Source organism: Bacillus rossius, chromosome 18, assembly GCF_032445375.1.
Source record: "Bacillus rossius redtenbacheri isolate Brsri chromosome 18, Brsri_v3, whole genome shotgun sequence".
Taxonomy (NCBI): domain Eukaryota; kingdom Metazoa; phylum Arthropoda; class Insecta; order Phasmatodea; family Bacillidae; genus Bacillus; species Bacillus rossius.
The window spans coordinates 6,275,516-6,297,849 of record NC_086345.1 but is presented as its reverse complement, the minus strand read 5'-3'; the positions used below and the strand labels follow the sequence as shown (position 1 = coordinate 6,297,849).

Here is a 22,334-nt window from a genome sequence, read left to right as displayed (position 1 = left end):
TAGAACTTAGAGAGCAAACCAACTTAAGTATACATTTCTCTTTTTAGTGCAGAGATAGTGTTAAATTAATGTAAATTGCCTAGCATGTGGTGTATTGCTGTTGGTGTTTGTTCAAATACTTGGTAAAAAAAATCTGATCACCGCACACATTCCTTACGTACAATAGACTTACAGAAAATGATTTTACGAGTATATAATGAATTATGTTATGAGCAAGCTGTATAGTAATTGAAAACCACAAGTATGTTCTGCCTGTTATTATAATTTCTGGTTTCTACAGGCATTGAATCTTACTCTATGGTCAACGTCTATGGACGTTGTTCTATGGCTTAAGCTTCACACTCAATCGATACTGATTTTATTTGTGTTAACTACTGGTTGCTATTGGTTACAGGTTCAGTTTCCTGAATTTCTCTGTCGACAAAAATACCCTTTAAAGTGCAGCTATTCTTAATGCATTACATTTTTACCCATATTTAAGGAAGATATTGCGTTCGCCGTTTGCGTAGACTAGTTAATTTTACTTGAATAAAATATGCCACCAAATCCGCAAACATTGTTAGATGTTACGTTAAACAACTTATCAGTTGCTGGAAGAGTAAGTAACGCCCATCTTGTAATTACTGAGGTTATAACATAATTATGTTGTCTATGCAATACAATTACAGTTGGGAATTCAATATATTTTTTTTTTCCAGAACACATACTTACATCGAATGGTTTACATTGGGGAACATATACTTCCTGTACAAGGCAAAGAAAACATCATCAACATCTTTGAACGAAACATAAGGCAGATAAACGAAGAATATAACGACGGAGTTCTTACTGGTTTCCTTCTCGCATATGCTTCGTTGTTCGTGCATGTATTAGAGGTAGGTACCAGGGCTTGTGCAGTTTATTTATTAAATCACTCTTGAGCGTTTCTCCGACAACGATTTGTTAGGTTACACCTGCCTCAAATTACATATGCTGGATATTACCTCGAAACAGGGGCGCAACAACTAAATTTCCAAAGGGAGGGCAATATACCTTTTTACAAAGAATCATCGATCCCCCCTATTGAAGCGGGGGGTCCGGGGGTCCTCCCCCGGGAAAATTTGTATTTCAAGGTGGAAAATGGTTCTACTTAAGCAGTTTTATTATCTAAAAATTGATTACACAGCACTTTATTTGCCCCCGTTTGTCCCCAATTCAAGGTTTCAGAGGGGGGGGGGGCAAAATACCCTTGCCCCCCCCCCCTGTTGTTGCGCCCCTGCCTCGCAATAAGTACTTTTCAACACCATGTTTACTGTGTTGACAAGTTTGTTAAAGGGTGGGAAAGAGGAAAATGAGTATTATTCAATATTTCGTGTTAAACGTTAATGGTGTAGAAAATCTTTGATGAATAAAAAAACTAACCGATTTTAACAATAAATATTTGAAAAAAGCAGATTTTAACAAGAAATGTTATTTAAAAAAAACTGTTCTATGGGCCCTCACACAATCCCAGTTCGGACTGCTCACTCCGAACTGACAGTGTGGACTGAACTGACAGTGTGGACTGAACTGACAGTGTGGACTGAACTGACAGTGTGGACTGAACTGACAGTGTGGACTGAACTGACAGTGTGGACTGAACTGACAGTGTGGACTGAACTGACAGTGTGGACTGAACTGACAGTGTGGACTGAACTGACAGTGTGGACTGAACTGACAGTGTGGACTGAACTGACAGTGTGGACTGAACTGAAGTCTTCCCCACACACGGTCAGTCTTGAGGTTGCTGTTGCTGTTGAACGTATCATTCCATTGTAGAATTTGAAAGAAAATTTTGTTGTTGCAATTGCAGTTGTACTGTACATTTAGTTAGATAAAAAGCATATAAACCAAAGGTGAGAAACAAAGATGTCTGCACAACATTTAGATAATAGAATGTGTTTTTGGACTCAGTTTGTACTGGCAAAACGATGTGCCCACACACGGCACCAACAACTGTTCGGTTCCGACAGACAAGCTCGAACTGCCAATTTTAACTGTTCGTGTGCCTTTACTTAAGTATCAACCCTTTTGCCAATTAAAATACCTAATTTAACAGTCTTAATGCACACAAGTATAAATGTCTAGCAAAGAAAGCAATATAAATTGTTCACAAGGGTATAGCATACTAGATTTTACCCGCGGCTTCGCTCGCGTTGATGTCCTTAAATAAGTATCAAATATTATTGCAAAGAAAATCAAATAATATGGTGATTTTTTTTTCAATTGCGTGACTGGATCATCAGTATTTAAAAATTATAACATACAATTTAGCTTAAAAAACTGAAAACATACTTTATTGAAATATGTTTAACTATTACAAAAAAAAAATAATTTTAAATACTAACATTTTAAAACGTCAAAAGTATTAACGTATAAAAAATATTTTTTTCTTTAAAATAGCTTAAATAAATGTATTATTATAGGATGCTCCTGTATATTAAGTTTGCCAGGAATTAGGTCTTTCGGCATGTTTTTTTTATTTTTATTATAATTTTAAATTATTTTTGGAAATCTTGTTTTTCATTTTCATTGGTTACCCAAGGGTGATTTACACTTTGTTAAGCTGGTGTACTCTACTTAGTTAAACTTTGCGGCAGTGACCCGAGGCAGGGACAAATATGATCTTTTGCAAGTCTAATGAAGACGTTAGCAGCCCGGATGACATTTCTCCCGCTTGCTGTCACGTCCGTGGTCTGTAATATTATTTCCCTGCATGACTAAATTTGCATTTAGCAGCTCCTGGCTTGCAAGCTCTATTTCCTTAGAGGCCCGCTGAGCCCAGCGAGTCTCGGCACGAACGAGTATCTTGTGGACCCTCTTTCCCAGCCTCGTTGCGTTTTCTGTCCACCCTCACCCCCCAGTCCCCCCCCCCCCTTTGGTTCTCAGAATTTAGCCCAGGATCATTGCCCTGATGTAAACTCGCCAGGCAGTGGCCTACTTCAAAGACATTTTGCCACAGAAAAAATATGTGCAAATATGGTCCAAACACGACATCTAGTGACAGAAATAGTAACTTCTGCACTTGTCGCCAGCGAGTGGAGCTAACGCCCGCGACACCTGGTGGCGACCTTGCTAACCTCCCATTTCTTTCCCCTTTAGGCCGCCAGAGAGCAGCTCCGGCTGCGCCATAAGGCCCTACGCTTTCAACTCGCATCCAGTAAATGTCGATCCTAGGTAGCTTTCTGTGCCCGCTGGTAGAGAGCGCGGCGATCGTGCTTCGGCGCATCAACTGATGTTGTTGTTATGCCCACCTCGGTCACCTCCGGAAGTTCTCGGCCCAGAGCCGAACCTTCCCCCTCTTTTCCCTAGGGCCGAGCGCCCGTTTTAATTACGAGCTTTGTCTGCCATTGCGGCACTTAGACTTCGGCTACTTACCGCGTCATCTCGGCGTCCGCTCTGCTGAGAGGCTTTTTCGCCGCAACGATGAACTCTTTCGAATTAGGAATGTAGTCATCGGTGTAAAGGGATGTGATCCCAGTTTATAAATTTAGTAGTAGCCGGTCAGTCGTAATTAGGGAACAAATAATGTTAGATGAAATTTTATTAATTTTTTTTTCCTAAATTATGGTTTATTCCGCGTCCTCCGCGCTATTCTCGGTCCGCGCCTTTTGGATGTCTGCATGAGACATTTCCTGAGTCCAAGAGCTACACTCTGTTTGGGTCCAACTTTTGGCCGTCGAAATTGCACCCATCATGTTGTCCAGGACCTCGAGCTTCGAGTCTCTTTAAGAAGAGCTTCATCCCGGCCAGACGTCCAACTTGAAGCCCCGGGTGATATTTAAAATATAACTTCTCCCTACAACCAACGAAAGAAATTTATTTTTGAAAATAATTAATATTTAACTATTACAATTACACACATTGCTTATAATGTTTTTGGAGGACAAAATTTCCGATAAATTTATGAAGTGAATAATTTAGCTTATTTTAAGAAGCTGTATATACGCGCCAGGTATAATAATTTTGAAAATGATCGTATATTTTATTATTACCAGTTTTCGATTAGTTAGGTTTGTGAGTCGATCCTCTCGTATTTATGCTAAGTTATTGTATTTCAAAGTTTTTTTACCACAATTCAAATTTTGACTTTGGATTTATATAAGGCGACTAGTTTCTTCCATCAAACTTTATATTTATATAAAGCATTTTAAGTATCTGGTTATTTCATACATCTGCTTATATAAATTTGTAAATGTAATTTTTAACATATTGCAATTTGAAGACGCAGCTCCCAGTCGGGTGTGCAAGAGGCGGTGGCTTGCTCTGCGGGTAAGAAGCTACCGCACGAGCTACTAGCAGAGGTTTAGGGAAAAAAATCTAGAATTCATTCAAATAAAGACTACATTTTCTGGATTTATGAGTTCCTGCATTTGAAAAAAAAAATCTTGTGGTAAAAACTTGAACTGAAATGTCCCACAGAAACAAATCTTTAGTTTCCTTGGAAGAAACACAGTAACAGACTATATAGAGCAACGAGCCATTAATTTATTATTACTTTCAGATTTTCATAAGATTGCCTGTAAAATCTCTCATCTAAGAACTGTTATTTATTGCTCATGGGAATGAATTATTTAAAATTGCTATGTTTCAAAATATTCCTTCCTCCTGAATTAATAAATGTTATTATTATTTTATGTGTACAGTGAATTTGTCGTTGATGAAACTTGTTGGCAAAGCGTTGTGCGTGCGGACACAGATAAGAACATTGGTAGCTCCGGCAACGAACTCCTTATTGCCCACTTAACTGTGCGTGTATCATGGCGGACAAAGGTAGCCCATGTTTGAATTCATATAAAATCACAAATGTCACTGAATATGTCGTAGTTTAATACAGCAAGTGTTAGATAATACAATTAAGTATGTAATGTTTAATATGCCACTTTATATTTATTAATTTTAAAAAAGTAGAAATATTTTTAGTACCGTTCACGTTTCATTGTTTACACACACACACACACACACACACACACACACACACACTGGGAACATGTGCAGAAGACAACAGTTGGTCTATGTACACTATTAGTTAATGCTCCTATATAGCATAGCTTACTTTTCCCAAAAAAGTGATAACTACTGTTGGTTGGCTTGTCACGTCTTGGGCTCGAGATGTTGGCCAACCTGCGCTCCTGGTCGAGACCGGAGATCCTGATTGTCCGCCTCTCGGGCAGCCGCTACATCCACTCAGTGGCCACTGGCTTCACCACACAGCCATGACTGCAGCTTGGGGTATTTGTGAATAATGTCTTTTTTTGACGTGACAACGTCTAATAAATCGATAAACGCCGGCTGCACGCACGAAAAAGGATGACTCATTGTCCCGTTACGCTTTGTCCCGTTACGCTCATTGTACGCTTGCGCCGCGTGTATCTCTCTTCCACTCGATTGGAACAGCCATCGATTTGACTTTTTCGCGGCACATTAAACTTGAAACACTCCCATTCGTTTCCTACTTTTCCTATCATCGTCCTATCCTTAACATAATAACACAGATTGGAAGAAGTTAAATAGCAAACATGTATAAAAGTTATAATTAATATAATCTGTTTGTTAAATTAATAAACATATTTGAATTAATGAGTGCAAATAAAAGTAAATTTATCAATTAAAATGTAGATTTCATTTCACTCCTTCTTTGTATAAAAGTTATAGTTAAAATAATCTGTTCGTTAAAGTAATAAACAAATTTGAATTAATGAGTGCAAATAAAAGTAAATTTATCATTTAAATTGTAGATTTCATTTCACTCCTTCTTTGTATCCGTACAAAATAGTGATAATTCAATAAAAATGATTCAATTTTATTCAAAAATGAAGGCAATCATTTCATCAATGTTTTGTTATGATGTTGTCACGTTAAACTATCGTCCGTAAACCGACTTTACAGACAGCCATTTTTTTTTTTGTTCCATGAAGATTTTGTAATTTTTTTAAAATTCCTTACGACCCCATTATTGGTTAGCGACTGCCAAAGAGGCTGCATGCCAATTATATACACGCTAACAACACATCGATATATTGACATTGTTTGTCTGTATAATATTTATTATTATTACCAGGAATTATTAATCTGACATGTAAACCTTGTGCTTGTTTAGGGGACAGAAGCATCGCTTCTCAAACATGCTAAATCATTCGTGGAGGATATTGACAAAGGACATGGAGAAACAAATGAAGAATCGCCATTCATCAAAAAGATCACTAGAACCAAGGTTATCACTGTGTATCACCACATTCATCAAGTAGGTACTACATGGATATAAAATTGGATATAAAATTGGATGCATAAAATTATGTGGTCATATAAGGGAATGTATTATATGCATAAACACTTAATTTTAAGATGTTTTTCATTCATCGTATTTGAATTTTAATTGCGCATTATTTTCGTTATTTTATAAACACAGTTTTTTTATCAGGAAAAATCAAATGTTGTTAAATATACACGAACATAATACATTAATTATACTTTTTTGTTATGCCAGTAATAAAAATATAATTCTTACAGTCTGGCTGTGGATACCGTTAATGACTTTCTTTTGTTGAGTGGTAACTCAAAGACATAGCCTATTGTAACACATCAGTGTGGCTTACAGTCATGCAGTTCATACATGAGTTAAACTAATTGTCACGGGTTTTACTAAAGACATAGGAAAACCCTAACAAGGAGGAAAAAGAACGTATGCGGGTGGTTCTGAATTTAGTTGCTAAGTTAAGTTCATTCCAATAACAATTTATTGACAAACTCAACAACACAAACAAGTACTTCATTTATTCTCAAACTGACATAAAACGTAAATAAGTCGGGTTCTTGTGGAGTCGAACTGCTGATACAAGATCCCACTATAACACAAGACATATGAATTAACTCTCTGTGATGGATTCCAGAACAATTAAAATAAACCAAACAATACCCTTAATTCTGGCGAGCCGTGAGCTCGTCACCGCCCACGACCGATTCGCCGTCAAGCTAAACTACTAAGACTAGAAAACATACAAAGTCACACTGAACATTCATAATCTTAATATTACTCAATATTATTCGTAATATAAATCAGATCATTAATACAAGTGGTTACAATTATTTACACACAACCATTCGTGTAACATAGTCAATGTTTATGCGTTGTGTTTTCTGTTACTCTTCCGCCGCTACCAAGTGAAGCTCTCTGCCCATCGCCGCAGTAATGCATAAGTTCTTATCCTGCTTGCTGACTCTTGTGTCCACAAATAGTCATGGCACACGTACGCTCTTCCTGTCGTTATGCCTACGATTCTTCGTTACCGGCGGTAGAGTTAAAGTTCGTACTGTGTTGTAATCTGGTGGTGATAGTGTCGTGATAGTTTGGTAAGTATCATGATTGTGTCTAGACACCCGCTCGCTTGGCCCTCACGGAAGTTGCTAACGCATGCCCTCTTGCCCTTGTGGCTGGACCTTCGTTTTTAGTTAATGTCAATTCGGAAAGATTTTATGCCTAACACAGCGACGTTTCCACATGAACTGTCCATATCTTGGGTTACAACTCGGAGAGGTCTCACCCAGTCGAAGTCTTCTCGGTCCTCGGCGGCAGCAACTCCGTGGTGGTTGACGGTGTAGGCCGGCGAGGTCGGCGAGCGGTGTCGGTTAGGTTTTTTTTATAGGTTTGACAAGTCAAGTATCATCTATTGAGCAAGATACTCACTCGTGCAAATTACACAATCCCACCACCAACAGTTGGGTTCAAATGCTCCAGCTCTTGGAGCTCTTTCGTAAACACTGCTACAAGCGGGGGAAAAGAAATCAAAGAATGAAAATAAGGTATTACCAGCAAAGGTATAAGATGCTAGGAAAAATTGGAAAACCCAGCCCACAGCCATGGTGGAGGGGCAGCAAAAGTAAACAAAAGGACGTTTCGCTAACAAAAGAAAGAAAGTGGCACGGGGCAAAAGAAGAACCGGTGCTGATGAACAGGTAGGGCGGTCAGCAAGAAGCCACGAGGGGAAAGAATCTTCACGTTAGAAGGGAGCAGACAAAGTCATGCCAATGTGAGGACAGGCCTTGGTTCTTGGTTCAGGGAGGATCTTGCAGCAGAAAATCACGAATGCGGTGATGAGCAAGTGGTACCGCGACGTCATAATCGCCGATGGCTGCATTCACCGGGTTGGTATGCCGGCGGATCTTCCGGAAGAAAGAGGCAGCAAACAGTCAAACCCGCTCCTGCGGGGAGGGCACATTCCCCAGTCGCTAGAGAAGGCGGACTGCAGTATGTAGCGGCCAGCCGAGGACGGTGCGGAGTCCGTGGTTGTAGCCGGAGTAAACGGGCCGCTTACAGTACTCCGGCAGGTACGCCCAGACGACGGCGCCGTACATCAAGATGGGCAGGATGAGCGACACCCACAGCCGGAGACGGGTATCTTGGTCCAGAGGGCAAGGGGGCACAAGGAGAGGGCGCACCGAACGGAGAGCAGAACGGGCCTTGGCGGCCATGGTGGCAAGATGATGGGTCCACAACAGTGTGGAGTCCAAGTGGACTCCCAGGTACTTGATGCGCGGCTGTTATGCCAGTGGGTGACCGAGCAGAGTCGGCGGTGCAGGGGGATGCCGGCGACGTTTGGTCAGGAACATGACGGAGGTCTTTGCTGTGTTGGGCAAGATGCCCCACCGCTGAAAGTATGTGCTCAGAGAACGAAGGCAGCACTGTGTACGGGCCTGAAGCTCCAGAGCATTCTCCCCGACCAGGTGGACAGCAGTGTCGTCAGCATACTGGTACACCGTGGCGCCCGGCAGACGTGGGAGATCAGCCACGTAGAGGGTAAACAGCAACGGGCTAAGGAGCGAACCCTGTGGCACGCCAGCGGCAACAGACAGCGGCCGGGAGAGGGCGTCGGCCACTCGAACCTGGAATCGGCGTCCATGAAGGAAACTACATAGCAGCAACAAGAGGCGTTAGGGAAATTGGCGCGACCGAAGCTTGCAGAGAAGACCATCATGATGTACAGAATCGAACGCCCGGGACAAATCGAGTGAAATGAGCGAGGAGTGCTGAAACCCCTCCGTTACTTTGTCCATAAGGGCCGCGACGGCATGGATGGCAGAGTGGCGACGGCGAAAACCGAACTGGTGGTCGGGCAGGAGTTCCAAGACATCGGCAGCAAAGACGAGGCGACCCAAGATGATACGTTCCGACACTTTGGCCAAGATGTTGGTCAAGGAGATGAGCCGGTAGGACATGAACAGATGCGGCGGGCTGCCAGGCTTGGGCACTGGCACAATGATGGAAGTACGACCGGAGGAGCATGCCATTAATTATGTTCGCCAGGAAAATCACAGCCTTGCGCGAAAAAGAGCGAATGAGGCGTGCCGGAATCCGGTCCACACCAGGTGACTTGTGGATGGATAGCTTTTCAATCGCACGGGCCACTTCCCTGGGTGAAGTCAGATAGCTGTACGGTAGGACAGAGTCAGCCTCTGGCGAAAAATGCGTGGTACCCAGCTCGGCCCCCACGGCGCCAACAGGAGAGATGACAGAGTGGAACGTAGCTTCGAACCATGTGGCGAGAGCTTCGGCCTTGTCTTGGGGATCCTCAAGGACTGCCTCGGCATCGTGCAGGGGGGAAATGCTCCAGGGGCGGGCGCGCATGCTGCGGATGTGGCGCCACACCGAGCCCGACGAGATGGACAGCGAGCGGAGGCGTGCAAGTTGGACAGCCGCCTGCCATTGAGAGACCGCCCAGTTGGTAGCACAGCGGGCCCTGCGGTAATCATCCAGTTCGACCTCTGTGCGCAATAACTGCCAGCGGGAGCGAGCACGATCCCGGTGGCGAATCAGGTCTTTGAAAGCGCGTGGGAAAGGCATCCCAGCGTTCCGCGGCCGGAATTTAGGAATGGCCAGGTCCGCAGCACGGAAGACGGCAGCTGAGAGCACTTGGACAGCGGCGTCGATAGCGGCCGGCGAGCGAGGCGAAGCGGCAAGATTGAGCTGCCCGTCCAAAGAACGCCTGTACGAAGGCCAGTCGGCACGGTGGAAGTCCCAATGGAGAGTGGCGTCCGAGAGGTCAAGCGCCTTCTGGAGCTCGGCCACTACAGGCAGGTGGTCAGAGGCAAGGCCAAAATGAGTGCGAACGGCATATAGGGCAACGCCAGGAATGGTCAAGAACAAGTCCAGCATGGAAGGCCGCTGGTCGCGACGCGTGGGCACATAAGTGGCAGATGGCGGAGCGAGCATGCGGAGACCATCAGCCGTAGCGACACGGAGTAGGCCTCGCCCCCGATAGTCCGTGGCGGCACAGTGCCAGCGGGTATGTCGGCTGTTGAAATCACCAGCGATGATGACAGCTGCATCCAATTGAGCCAGCAGCGAGATGCACGCAGAAGGAAACGGTCTATGAGGCGGGAGGTAGTCCACCACAAATGTGAAAGGACACGCCGTGCCAGTGATGCGAACAGCAACGGCCTCAAAAGGCAAGACTTGAGGCAGGACACGTCGATAATGGCGCACATCCCGGCGAACGAAAAGCGTGACCCCGCCGCGCATCGGATCCAAGCGGTCAGCACGGTGGATGACATAGCCAGCCGGGGAGAAGGAGATCCGGGGCGTGAACCAGGTCTCGGTGACGCCAGAGACTAGAGGGCGATAGGTGTCCAGCAAAAGCGAGAATTCTTTGCAGCGACAGGCCAGCGAACGGGCATTCCACAACAGGAGGTTGTCAGGCATGGCGAGTGGCAACATCATCGGGTGACAGAGCAGCATCGCCACACCCATCGAACAGCGAGGACAGAGCAATGAGGACTACGTCGCATTTGTCTGCCAGAGAGTGCACCGCTCGAAAAGAAGGCAGCAGGTATAAAGGTAATTTCTATATTTTATAGAAATCAGTTTATTTATTTTATTCACGCTTAACATTTTCATCAGTTTAATTATGGTTCGTTTATTCTATGCAATTGTATGTGATTTGAATAGTATTTTGCTTTGTCTATGATTATGATTTTATCTTTGGTCATCAATTTAAAATAATTTGTTTTTTTATTTTCTCTGCATTTTGTCAAAATTGAGAGAATCGCGGTGGTTATTAACAAGACAAAAGAAAAAAAAGGTTCTTTAGAATGTTCGGCCGTAATTACGTTTTAAGTTGGATTCTACGAATAGCTACTACGAGAAATATGACCATTTAAAATAAGTCAAGCTGAATTACTGAAAATTGAAGAAGATTTATAGATGTTTGTAAGGAATTAATTGGATTTAGATAAAATAATTTACAAAGAATTACCATATACTTTCAACGAGAGCTGATCCATTATCGACGTGTATAAAAGACCGTACCATGAATAAATAATGTTGAAGGATAATCGCAAATTGACCAGCTAAAGACTAATCTAAAAATTCAATGAAGAGTTGAAGCTCGAGTCTACTTCTGTACTACTGTCCTGCTGAACCATGACTGACTGAAGGAAGGTGGAGGAACATTTCCAATCGACGATGAAGATTCCAGAGAAGGACGATCCGTGAGCCAATCCGAATACCAGCCCCAGGAGACAGTTCGAGAGGAGTGCCCAGAGGACTACTTCTACCAGGTCCTAGAGTGATGGATGTCCTTGTCCGCTGATCGCGCTGTGCGGTGATCACCGAGGATGGCCTCTTTTCCTGGATGTGGTTTGCTGAAACCGAGGTCGGTTCGTACCAGTCCCGTCCCGTCGCTGTAGAAACTTTCATCGTTTACGTTCAAGAGTTCTATCCACATTAAAAAAAAAAAAAACTTTATTTCTTCAAAGATACTTAAAGCATTGAAAGTTTAAACAAAAATTGTAACAACTATTCTTCATACATGTTAACTTGGTTAATTTAATTATCAGATATTTTACCGGGATCCCAGTATTACATAGTTTTAGACGTAGTACATGATTGGAATTCATTTTGGAGTCAAAAACTATTGATTAAGATGCTTACTCTGGTGTAGTATGGTTTTCACTGAAACCCAGAGGTTCGCTCACCGACTGATCACTAAACGGCACACACTCTTAATACATACATAATTTATTTTGGTTCGTTGTAACTTTCAACAGGAGTTGAACTTTAAAGTAGAGACAATATTAATTTATTTTAACCTGAAGTAATTGATTTACATCTTTGCATAAATATTAATTCTTGCAACTTGATTACGACTTTTCACTTAGATTGATGAGGAACAAAACCCCTGTAAGAATTCCAATCATCTGAGATTAGCAAATAATTTTAATTATACCATAGTGTGATTTTATTAATTCTGTGGATCAAATATGTGATATGAATGTTATGTCAACGATACAGAGACACTGAAATAATACACTGCCATTTGTCACCGATACCACATACTTTTATTTACCACGGATAAAATAGTTACACTAAGGGGTATTTTCAGTTTGAATGCGAGTAAGGTTAATTTACATTATTCAATTCATTCATTCTGGGCCGGACACCACAGATGTTAGGAAATATACAATCAATAATCCATAATTTCCGTCTGAAACATTAGTGGGTACCGCCCACAGGTGTCGAGACGACCGAGCCATGCACAAAGGTCCAGCGACTCCAGAATCGGCACATCTTCGGCCGAGGCAGATGCCGCAGGACCCCGGAGTCCGGAAGACCGGGGGAGACCCGCAGCGGCAGCAGCAAAGGAGCGGGTTGGGTCACGCCAAGCGGGAGCAGAAATCTGTGCAGGAGCCCGTACCGCCTGGGCCTGCTGACGGCGGGCCTTCCGCTGAGTCACTTCTTGACACTTGGGCAGCAGAGACAACAGGTGGGCTTCTCAGTCAGTGGCCGAGGGCATTCCTTCGCCGTGTGGCCACCCCCACAACACACACACTGAAAAGGCTCGTTTCAGTTGTGGGACGTATGTCCCAAGGACTGGCAACGGTAACATTGGACCAGCCGGCCACCACCTCGAAACAGCACGATCTTCACCGCCACATGGCCGAGGTGGGACAATTTCAGCACATTCTGAAGTTGGTCGGTGCCTTCCAAGTTGACCAAGAACAGCGGATACGGTTCGCGATACGACCCCAACTTCTCAAGGCGCAGAACTCGGGAGTGCCGAATGCCTGCCTCGCGGAGACTGTCCGAGATATCATCCATCGGCGTCTCAATATGTAGCTTCCGAATGACCACACATGCATTCCTATCTTCGGGGCAAGTCCACGTATGATAAGGAATGCCACGCTGCCGGAGGAGGTCCGTCATCTTGACATGGTCGGCTTTGTTGGCCATCTGGAAGGTAGAGGAATCGTTGTAGTGCGCAGCAACGAAATCGGCACGAAACTCGGCGCGCAAGGCAAACATTTCCTTGATGGCAGTTGGTGTTAAGCCACCACGACAGACAATAAGAGGCGGCCGGCGCGACCGCGCCAAGCATTTGTCCGCGGGCGGGGCGCGCGGCTGTTGAGATGGAGCGACCTGACAGGAGTCAGAAGAGGACGGACCGGACGCATGGATGGCGGGAGAACGTCCAGGAAGAGTACCAGAGGGAGAAGGGCGCGAGCCAACAGGGGCAGAAGGATAGACAGCACGACCCCTTGCGTGCGGGTCGGGAGCATGGACAGAAGTGGAACGGGCCCCAGCAGGACTGGCCGATGGTCGGCGAGAAGCAGGAGATTCGGAACGTGCCGGCGTGACGTCATGGCTTCCGGCCCCAGGGGCCCCAGCAGACGAACGAGCAGACACCCGAGCTGCGCGGGAAGACTTGGCACATTGGTGCTTGGGTTGAGAGGCAGTCCAGTTGTCGGAGTCGTCACACCAAGCTGTCGGGCCTGGGCGCTTGCCAAGCCGCCCTTCGGCCACATCCATGTGGTCAGGATTAGGCAGCTGGACCAATGAGTTGGTGTAGTGGTAAGCAGGTGGCTCGGGTGGGCCCATAACAGTGCCAGCCTGTTGCGTAGGTGGCAGTGGCAATGGAGAGAGCGCCGCAGCAGAGGAGAGGTCAGGCAGCGAAGACATCGTAGTCGAAGCTGCCTCAGGTCGGGGCAGCACAACACCAAGCGGCGCAGCAGCCGGAACAGCAAGACCAGCAGGCAAGGCAGAGACAAAATCCTCTAACGGCGACGAGGGCAGAAGGAAAGGGGCGGCCGACTGGCATGGGAAAGGGAGACTTGGGTCAGGGAGTCCGTGCGACTCGGCAGAAGGGTGCGGAGCAGTCACCGAGAGCGACACAGACGTCTGCAATAGGATAGAAGACTGATCGGAAACATTAGAGGACCTGGTGGACGGCTGAGAGATGCAGCAGCAGACATGCGCGTGGAGCAGACAGTGGTCGTGTAAGTGCTCGTTGTCAGTGTAGTCGTGGGCGATGAGGCCGGCACTGGCAGGTCCCCCGCTGCAGAAGATGGCGACACGGAGACGTGATGCGGGCCAGGGGCAGCACTCTTCACCCCCTGGGAGAGGGCAGCACCATCCGATTCATTTAAGGACGACGAGGAAGCTGCACGGGAAAATTCGGGCGAGCTGCACGACGTGTGGCTGGATTGAGACCGTGACGGAGGCTGCAGCGACATCGGGCGAGTGGGGACGCGGCCACAGCCAGCCGCATCGAACTGGTCGGAGGTGGAGGGAGCCTGAGGATGCCTGTGTCCTCTCCCGCGGCGTGCAGCGGCGGACTTCGCAGACCCAGCATCGGAGCCTTGACTGGCAGCATCGTCAGCAAGCACCGCAAATTGATTGCTTGTGGGCAGCAAAAAGGACGGCGCAGGATCCGGGATGGACTCGGCCAGATGAGCAGCATGTGGTTGCCTCTGGAATGGGCGATCAGCCATAGTTCAAGCACAAAACACAGCCGAAAATAGTGAACAGCAATAGGTGGCACAGACAGCAGGCGACAGAAAACGCAATCAGCAACAGACATAATAGAGCAAAAACGACAAGAGACAACAACAGGACCCAGCGAAGAACAGACAGCAAAAACAGGAGCATGAAACAAAAGCAGCGAACAGCAGAACAGAAAAATTATAAAAACTCGCAACATAAGAAAAGCACAGGCAGCACAATACACAGCAAAAGAAAATAAACCATACGGTGTAAGCAACAAGGGACTGTACAAATGAGGCGAAAGTAAGCAGCACCTAGGCAGTAACAAACATAACACACAAACGTGAGCGCGACGGGGACGGCGATTGGAGTTTTCGCCCGGCGACACCCTGCGACAGCTATACGCACAAGTTCCCTAACTATGCTACGACGTTCACGAAGGCGGCGTGCGGTGTCGGAGCAGAGTGTCAGCCTGCCCGCTTGATGTCCCAGTTGTTCTGCTCATCGATTGACTTGGCGCATGCCCTTTTATACTCGCTGGCTTCCCTGACGAGCTGGAAGAAGAATAGTCTCGTCTATTCGGGGGAAGCCAGCCCAACTTCCGTTTCCGTCTAGTTCCGCGCGCAGCCGACTGCACACGTATTCGTCCGACGACGGCAGTCCTCCTGCCGCGGTGTTTGAACCCCCGCGCGCTCACTGTTGCGCGGGTGGTATTCAGTGAAAAGTCAGGGGCACTATTCTTGGCATGTGTACGCAGGTACACACGTTACATTTTTTATTATAATGAAAGTTTTGACTAAAAGGATACAAATAGAAAATTGAGTAACTATTGATATATATTTAAGACAGTTACTATTACAATAAAGAATTATAAAAAAATAAAAGAACAAAGCAATACAAGTAATTACCAATTTAATTTTCTTTTTCAAAAAACATAAATGAAAATAGTAAATATAAAAAGGAAGTTAAGACTTTTGGAGAATGGATGAAAATGTCAAATAACCCCATAAAACAATAAACAGATAATGAAAAAATTTAACTTAATTTTTTTTAAACTTCCATACGAATCACTAATAACTTAATAACTGTCTGCTATGCATTTAAATTCACCTAACAATTGAGAATGTCCACCGTTAGTTATTATAAGTTGAGGTGGCCCTCTTGTAGGCTTATATCTCCCACGCGGCTTCTCAATGCGTACTGACCCAGCGTCACCTTGCCACAGTTTTATACGTAGGTGCTGCTTTGTTAATGCGCACGTGCGTTCAAGAGCTAGTGTTATGGTTTAGTTTGTGTCGTGACTGCTTGGAGGAGTAGTCGCTGCTTATCAAGTGTAGGCCACATCTGTGTGTAACTTCGCCATGTATTTCGAGTGCAGTCAGGAATCAAGCCGGCCAGCCCGTGGCGCCTGCGCGCTTTGTGCACAGACTAAAGGCCAGAAGGCGCTTTGTTAAAGCATGTTCACACACTCCCCACCCAAACATGCAGCATCGAGCCCCGGCTCTATAGTAACACAAGCCGTGTTCACAGTAGCGCCATGTACGAGGGTGCCGCATTAGTAAAATAATCCACACCAGAGCTTCAGATCTTCCACTCAGTAACTGATCAGCCAGTCATCAATGTATCATAGCTCAATAACTAATTAATCAACCCAACAGTCAGCGTCTCCGGTGGCTGCAACAGCCGGAGTATTTCCTTCCGTCTGCGGCCAAGTAACGTCACACCCTGAACAAGAGTCTGTGTTCTCCCTGGGAACTAGCATGCAGGCTGCCACGAACTGCTGGGTGACGCCACATACCTCATCAGTAGGACGTGTGTGTGTGTTCTGTAATACAGACACGTTCGCTCGGACATCCAACTAATATGGAGTTTCAAAACGGCCGGATTTAATAATTTTGTAACTTAAATATTTGTATGTATTGTTATGACTTACTAATGTGGGGAGAACTGGGTTCGTAATTGATAGCCCATTTATGCTTTATTACACAGTTTTATTGATTACCAATATTTGCACAAAACACAAATCACTGACACTTAAAAAATGTTTATAAAGTCACTCGATGTTCGCAAGTTCCGCAGTCTGCACTCCTCACGGCACTCGCCATCGAGTGAGTCACTCATGCGGCACCTGTCGCTGAACTCTGTCGGCCGGTCAGACTCTGCGTCGCGCCACTCTCAGGGGAGGGGGGTCTCTCACCCTCTTCACCCCTGTCACACTTCCCTTCGCTCGGAATCCGCTCGGAACTCCTGCGGAGACCGACGTCGCAGCTTAAGAGGGCGATAAAGGGCTTCATTTAGAGCTGTTTTAGTGGTCAATGCGACAGCAAGTAGAGGTCAAACCAGTTAATGCAGATGAATGAGATTTTTACACATCATTGAGGATAGGTATAATGACTGATCCCAGTTGTCAGAATGCGGTTAATGTTGTTATTAATAAGCCAAATTAATTAGTAAAAAGGTTTCTATTAGCCAAAATTTGACAACTTGCAGAAAATAAAGTAATTGGAATAACAAAAAAGCAAAAACTGAACGATTTACATGGAACATTCTTTTATAGTACATATATGATTTTTGGAAATAATTATCTTCATACAATTGCGCTTGCACACGCGTAAGTAACTGCACATTCATGTTTGAGCCGAAAATTTGCCACTTCACTGATTGGAGATAGGACAATTTTATTCCATCCCTACAGCAAGACCCGAGCGCTGTAGATAATCCTCGCCATTAGAGTGGTCGGGTTCCGCTGTTATCTGCGCCTTGTGGACGAATGTGTGGAAGGGGTGTAGAGGAAGGTCTGGTTTTCGATAACACATGTATTGTCGGGTTACTCTGCATTTCTATTGTCATTGCATTCGCGTCCACCTCATTTACATTATTCTTAGAGTATTCTTTGCACAAATATATTTTATAGTACCAATTACTTACAAATATTTAATTGGATTTGGATATACAATCAATAATTTTTAGTTGTTTTTAGGTTACTTGGCATACATCTTATTTTCAACCAAATAATAACAGTTGTATAACAATTAAATGAACTAAATATACGGTGGAATATTACTTTGCAAGGCATTTATTGGGGGATAAGTTTTACAGATTTTGCAGTTCCAACACTATAAGCACAGCACAAAATACGAATAATTACACAAAACTGTAAAGCTAATTTGTAAACAAACTACATAAGTTACAATAGTTTACCTCGCGGTTACATACAAATTAATAATATAAATAAAAATATTACAAGTTTTCAAAGCTATTATGTTGTTTTATTACGTAGCATATAAATGTATCTCTTATTTGTATCCCATTTAACACTGAAATGTATTTTATATATAATGTATCAGTAGTATAGAAAAGGGGCTCCTGGCACTGGGTCCTGGGTGTGGATTGAAGATTGTTTACATTGTGACGTCATGGCGGCCATCTTGGATGAGTATAATGGGACACCGTGTAACGGGACACCGCACAACGGGACATATTGTAATGGGACAAGTAGATCATGGTGGCCATTTTGGATCCGCCATCTTGGATGACGTCATTTTGTTTTCTCGAACATTCCGGCATTGTGTTATCCGCCATTTTGAAATATGACGCCATCATTGCAGTTTCCGTTACGCCCGCCATCTTTAAAATCTTTATTTATTATCCGATTTTAATAAAAAAAAATTTAATATTTATAAAAAAATTCATTTAATAAAATTTTAATGAATAATATTTTAAAAACAAACATTTACGACACGGAGTTCGGAGTCCTTGGTTCGAACCCGGCGAGTGTAAAGAAATTAAAAATGGCGACAGGCTCCTTCCTCAATGGTGGTTGCAGGCAGACTGACTCCCACCACCTTTTTTCAAAGCATATATATCGTCACCTAGTATGACGTCATGTCCGCCATCTTGTCTTCGATGCTGGAAGCCATCATCATTGTATCGTCGGCTAGAGTGCACTGATGCCATGTTAGTGTAATTCTTACCTGCTAGAGTGCAGTAATCATTTATTATGGAGGTGCCCCCGCCATCTTGAAATTTGGGCGCCATCTTGAAATCATGTAATAATGTAGCTAGAAAAGCAGGAAAAAAACCAAAATTCATCAAAAAAATCACTCATTAAATTACATATTTATTCGATGGATTCCTGTCTTCGGTTCGATACCCGATCGATGCAATAATGTTTAATTTTATGTAAAAAATAATAATTTCAATAAACCATGTTCAACATTCGTAAAGAAACTCTAAATCCTCTACTACCATCATCCTATCAGACATCCAGACCACCATATTGGAAATTCGTAATTTCAATGCTAGAGATGCGGGAAAAAGTTCAAAATTTATTAAAAAAAATTGTAATCTATATAATGGTTGATTGGATCGACTAAAGTCCTTGGTTAGATCCCTGGCCGATAAAAAAAAACAACTTTAATATTTTAAAATGTATCACTAAAGTGACAGGTTTGAGAAAATAAAAACACCGCAAGTTCTTTTTAAAAAAACTTTTATTACACAAATACTACACTACTACAAGTACAAAAAAAACACAGACAAATTACTAAAGTCTTGTGGATTCCTCGATTCAAACAGTCATCTTGTTGTATGGACTAAGCCCTTTACATGACTTGAAATGTGTATTCAGTCTATCAGGTCGACATATTGGTACACCACAATTTTCACACAAAGACGAATTATCGACTTCATTAAAAGGACAGTGATATATTTCGTGTCGGTGTGCACTTTGAAGAGTTGCTAATGTTTTGTTACAAAATATACAGCTTGATTATGATGAATGTACACCCAGTCTATGACAATTCCTGAGGTGTCTTTTTAATCTCCCATAGTGTACAAACTTGCTTAAACACCTGTTGCACTGATATTTAATGCGTTCAGAGTTACTACTACAATTGTGTATTACATAATCCTGTAATTTCAAGTTTTTGATCTTCTCACAGTACGTGCAGTCGGGTGATGGAACACCGCTGGATGCTCCTTCCTTCATCAATGGCACTGGAATTGTTGACAACCATTGTAACACTGCTGACATGTTAACTTCTGAAGCCTTTGAGGTCTGCTCTGCAGAAGATGTTGCAACGGTCGAAATCTCCTGCTGTGCTGAGAGAGCAGGTGTAGCTGTAGACATCGTTGTCATCGTGCTCTGCACTGATGATGGTAGACGTTCGATCCAGGTTGGTGTTGATACTGGTAATGATACCATCGAGTTCTCAAGAATAGCTAGATACTGGTCTATTATTCAAGTCTAACTATCCGAGCCGTTCATCACCGCAGTCAGAGACGGACTGAAGTTCATATCACCAGGGTCTCACTTATATAGTATCATCAGCTGGAGTAGTTGGAAATGGGGGGTTCAAGAACAGGCGCAGGAGCCAGGAGCTGGCCGCCATCTTGGATGACGTCATCGGCGGCCATCTTGGATGACGTCATCATGACCTTTGACCTTGCCAATCTATGCTAATCTATGCCAATCTATGCTAATCTATGCCAATCTATGCTAATCCGTATGCTAATCTGTATGCTAATCTATGCTAATCTGTATGCCAATCCAACCGCCATTTTGTATTTCTAGAAATTTCCACCAACTTCGAATCGTGACGTCACCGTTGCACTTTGTGTCACGGACGCCATCTTGGATTTGAATTTTTTTTTCGAACTTTTAAATTCGATGTAAACATCAACCGCCATCTTGTTTTCGTCTGCTGGTGGCCGCCATCTTGTTTTCGTCTGCTGGTGGCCGCCATCTTGTTTCGTCTGCTGCAGGCCGCCATCTTGTTTCCGTCTGCTGGAGGCAGCCATCTTGCGACGTCATATAGTTCTGTTGGTCGCCACCAGATAGCAGCAGGGATTATTTTTTTTTTCTTTAACTAAAATAATTTCAGTGCCGAGGCTGGGATTCGATCCATGGGACGTGAAAACGTCCAGGATGTCGTGGTTACGAGGCGGACACCTTGACCACTAGACCACGAGACCAATTGGGATATGGTGGAATAAATAACCTATATATGCCACGTACTGACGTCAAGTTTTATGATAAAAGGGGGGAGGGTGTCTTTGCCTTCCCAAATGCATGAAATTCAAATTATTATTATACCATCGCCATCTTTAATTCCAGCACAGACTACCAGATGGCGCCAAATTCAAATATTAGTTAGGGAGTCGGCAGGCAGGTGTCGCATGCCGCCATCTTGGTTCTCAAGTTGGCTGGTAGATGTCGCTAGTATCGCGCGCCAAATTCAAAAATTAGTTGCCAGAGGCGCCGCCATCTTGGTTCTCAAGTTGGCTGGTAGATGTCGCTAGTATCGCGCGCCAAATTCAAAAATTAGTTGCCAGAGGCGCCGCCATCTTGGTTCTCAAGTTGGCTGGTAGATGTTGCTAGTATCGCGCGCCAAATTCAAAAATTAGTTGCCAGAGGCGCCGCCATCTTGGTTCTCAAGTTGGCTGGTAGATGGCGCCACCGTCGCCATATTTTAGTTCATAAAATCGATACCAGATGACGCCACCATCGACATCTTTAGTTCCTAGTGTTGCTACCAGAGTGTGCCACCGTCGCCATCTTTAATTCTTAAAGTTACCGCCGGAGCGCGCCACCATCGCCATCTTTAATTCTTAAAGTTACTGCCGGATGGCGTCAAGTGCTATGTAGTCAGTCTAGACGAGTCGAGACAAGTCTAGACAGTCGAGACAAGTCGGGGGGGGGGGGGGACAAGACGAGACAAGTCGGTAGCCTGTATTCACCAAGTTCTCCGTTGCCGCCATCTTTAATTCATAAAGTCGCTACCGGATGGCACCACTGTCGGCCATCTTTAATTTAAGGTATTGTCGCCGGATGGTGCCAAGTTTGAATTTAAAAACCTACAAGTGTTATGCAATGTGTAACCAGTCGAGATAAGTTTGGAACCTGTAGCCATATTATTATTATTATTATTTATTAATGTATGTTTATTAAATATGATAGAGTATTTATAAAATATTGGTGTTGTGTAGAGTCTCTCTCTCTTCTTCTCGTAGTGGCAGACAGTTGTAGCAATTGTAGTCAGTTTGGAACCACTATACTACATCTCGACACTACTTAGAAATTATGCCTCCACTACTTTACCCGGACTTGGCACCGGGCAAGCATGGAACCAGAAGAGTAATGCAAGGGAATGGCTTTTCATTTGTTTGTAACAAACAAACCATCCATCCGATTACATTATCCCAAGTGCCATGCCTGGCTGTGTTACCCCCCCACGAAGCTGAAAAATGAAAACAATTCCCATAAGAACACAAGGGGAGGGTAAATATGTGCAAACATTGAGGGAAAAATAACCATCGCTGAAACATACTTCCCAGCATTAATTACAACAACAAAAGATGACAGCAAAGAGGACGGGGAAGAGAAGGCCTAAATAAAAAATGTATAAATACATGTGATAAGCCTCCATTACCCAACGTAGCCATGGGGTAGCGTATGTATACCATCATCCTGGATAACTCTTTTGTTATCTGTCCAAGTAAGTGCTAGTTTGTTGGTGCACTCGGAATAGATATCATGGTGGTAGGAGCGTATAGATCG

The 22,334-nt window shown here is 44.1% G+C and overlaps 1 protein-coding gene across 4 annotated transcripts in view; it reads left to right on the top strand.

Moving 5' to 3' along the window:
• LOC134541071 (uncharacterized) overlaps positions 1 to 22,334 on the top strand; it is a 79,370-nt gene that overhangs the window by 5,221 nt on the left and 51,815 nt on the right. Inside the window, exons 1-3 of one of the 4 annotated variants that reach the window (XM_063384213.1) lie at positions 243 to 598; positions 699 to 875; positions 6,119 to 6,262. The exons of 1 other annotated variant lie outside the window; for it this stretch is intronic. In XM_063384213.1, coding sequence (XP_063240283.1) covers positions 536 to 598; positions 699 to 875; positions 6,119 to 6,262 — 384 coding nt within the window. In that variant the 5' untranslated portion in view covers positions 243 to 535. Of the gene's footprint in view, positions 1 to 242; positions 599 to 698; positions 876 to 6,118; positions 6,263 to 22,334 lie in introns of those variants that run through there. 2 more of the 4 variants (XM_063384214.1, XM_063384215.1) reach the window with 2 other exon arrangements.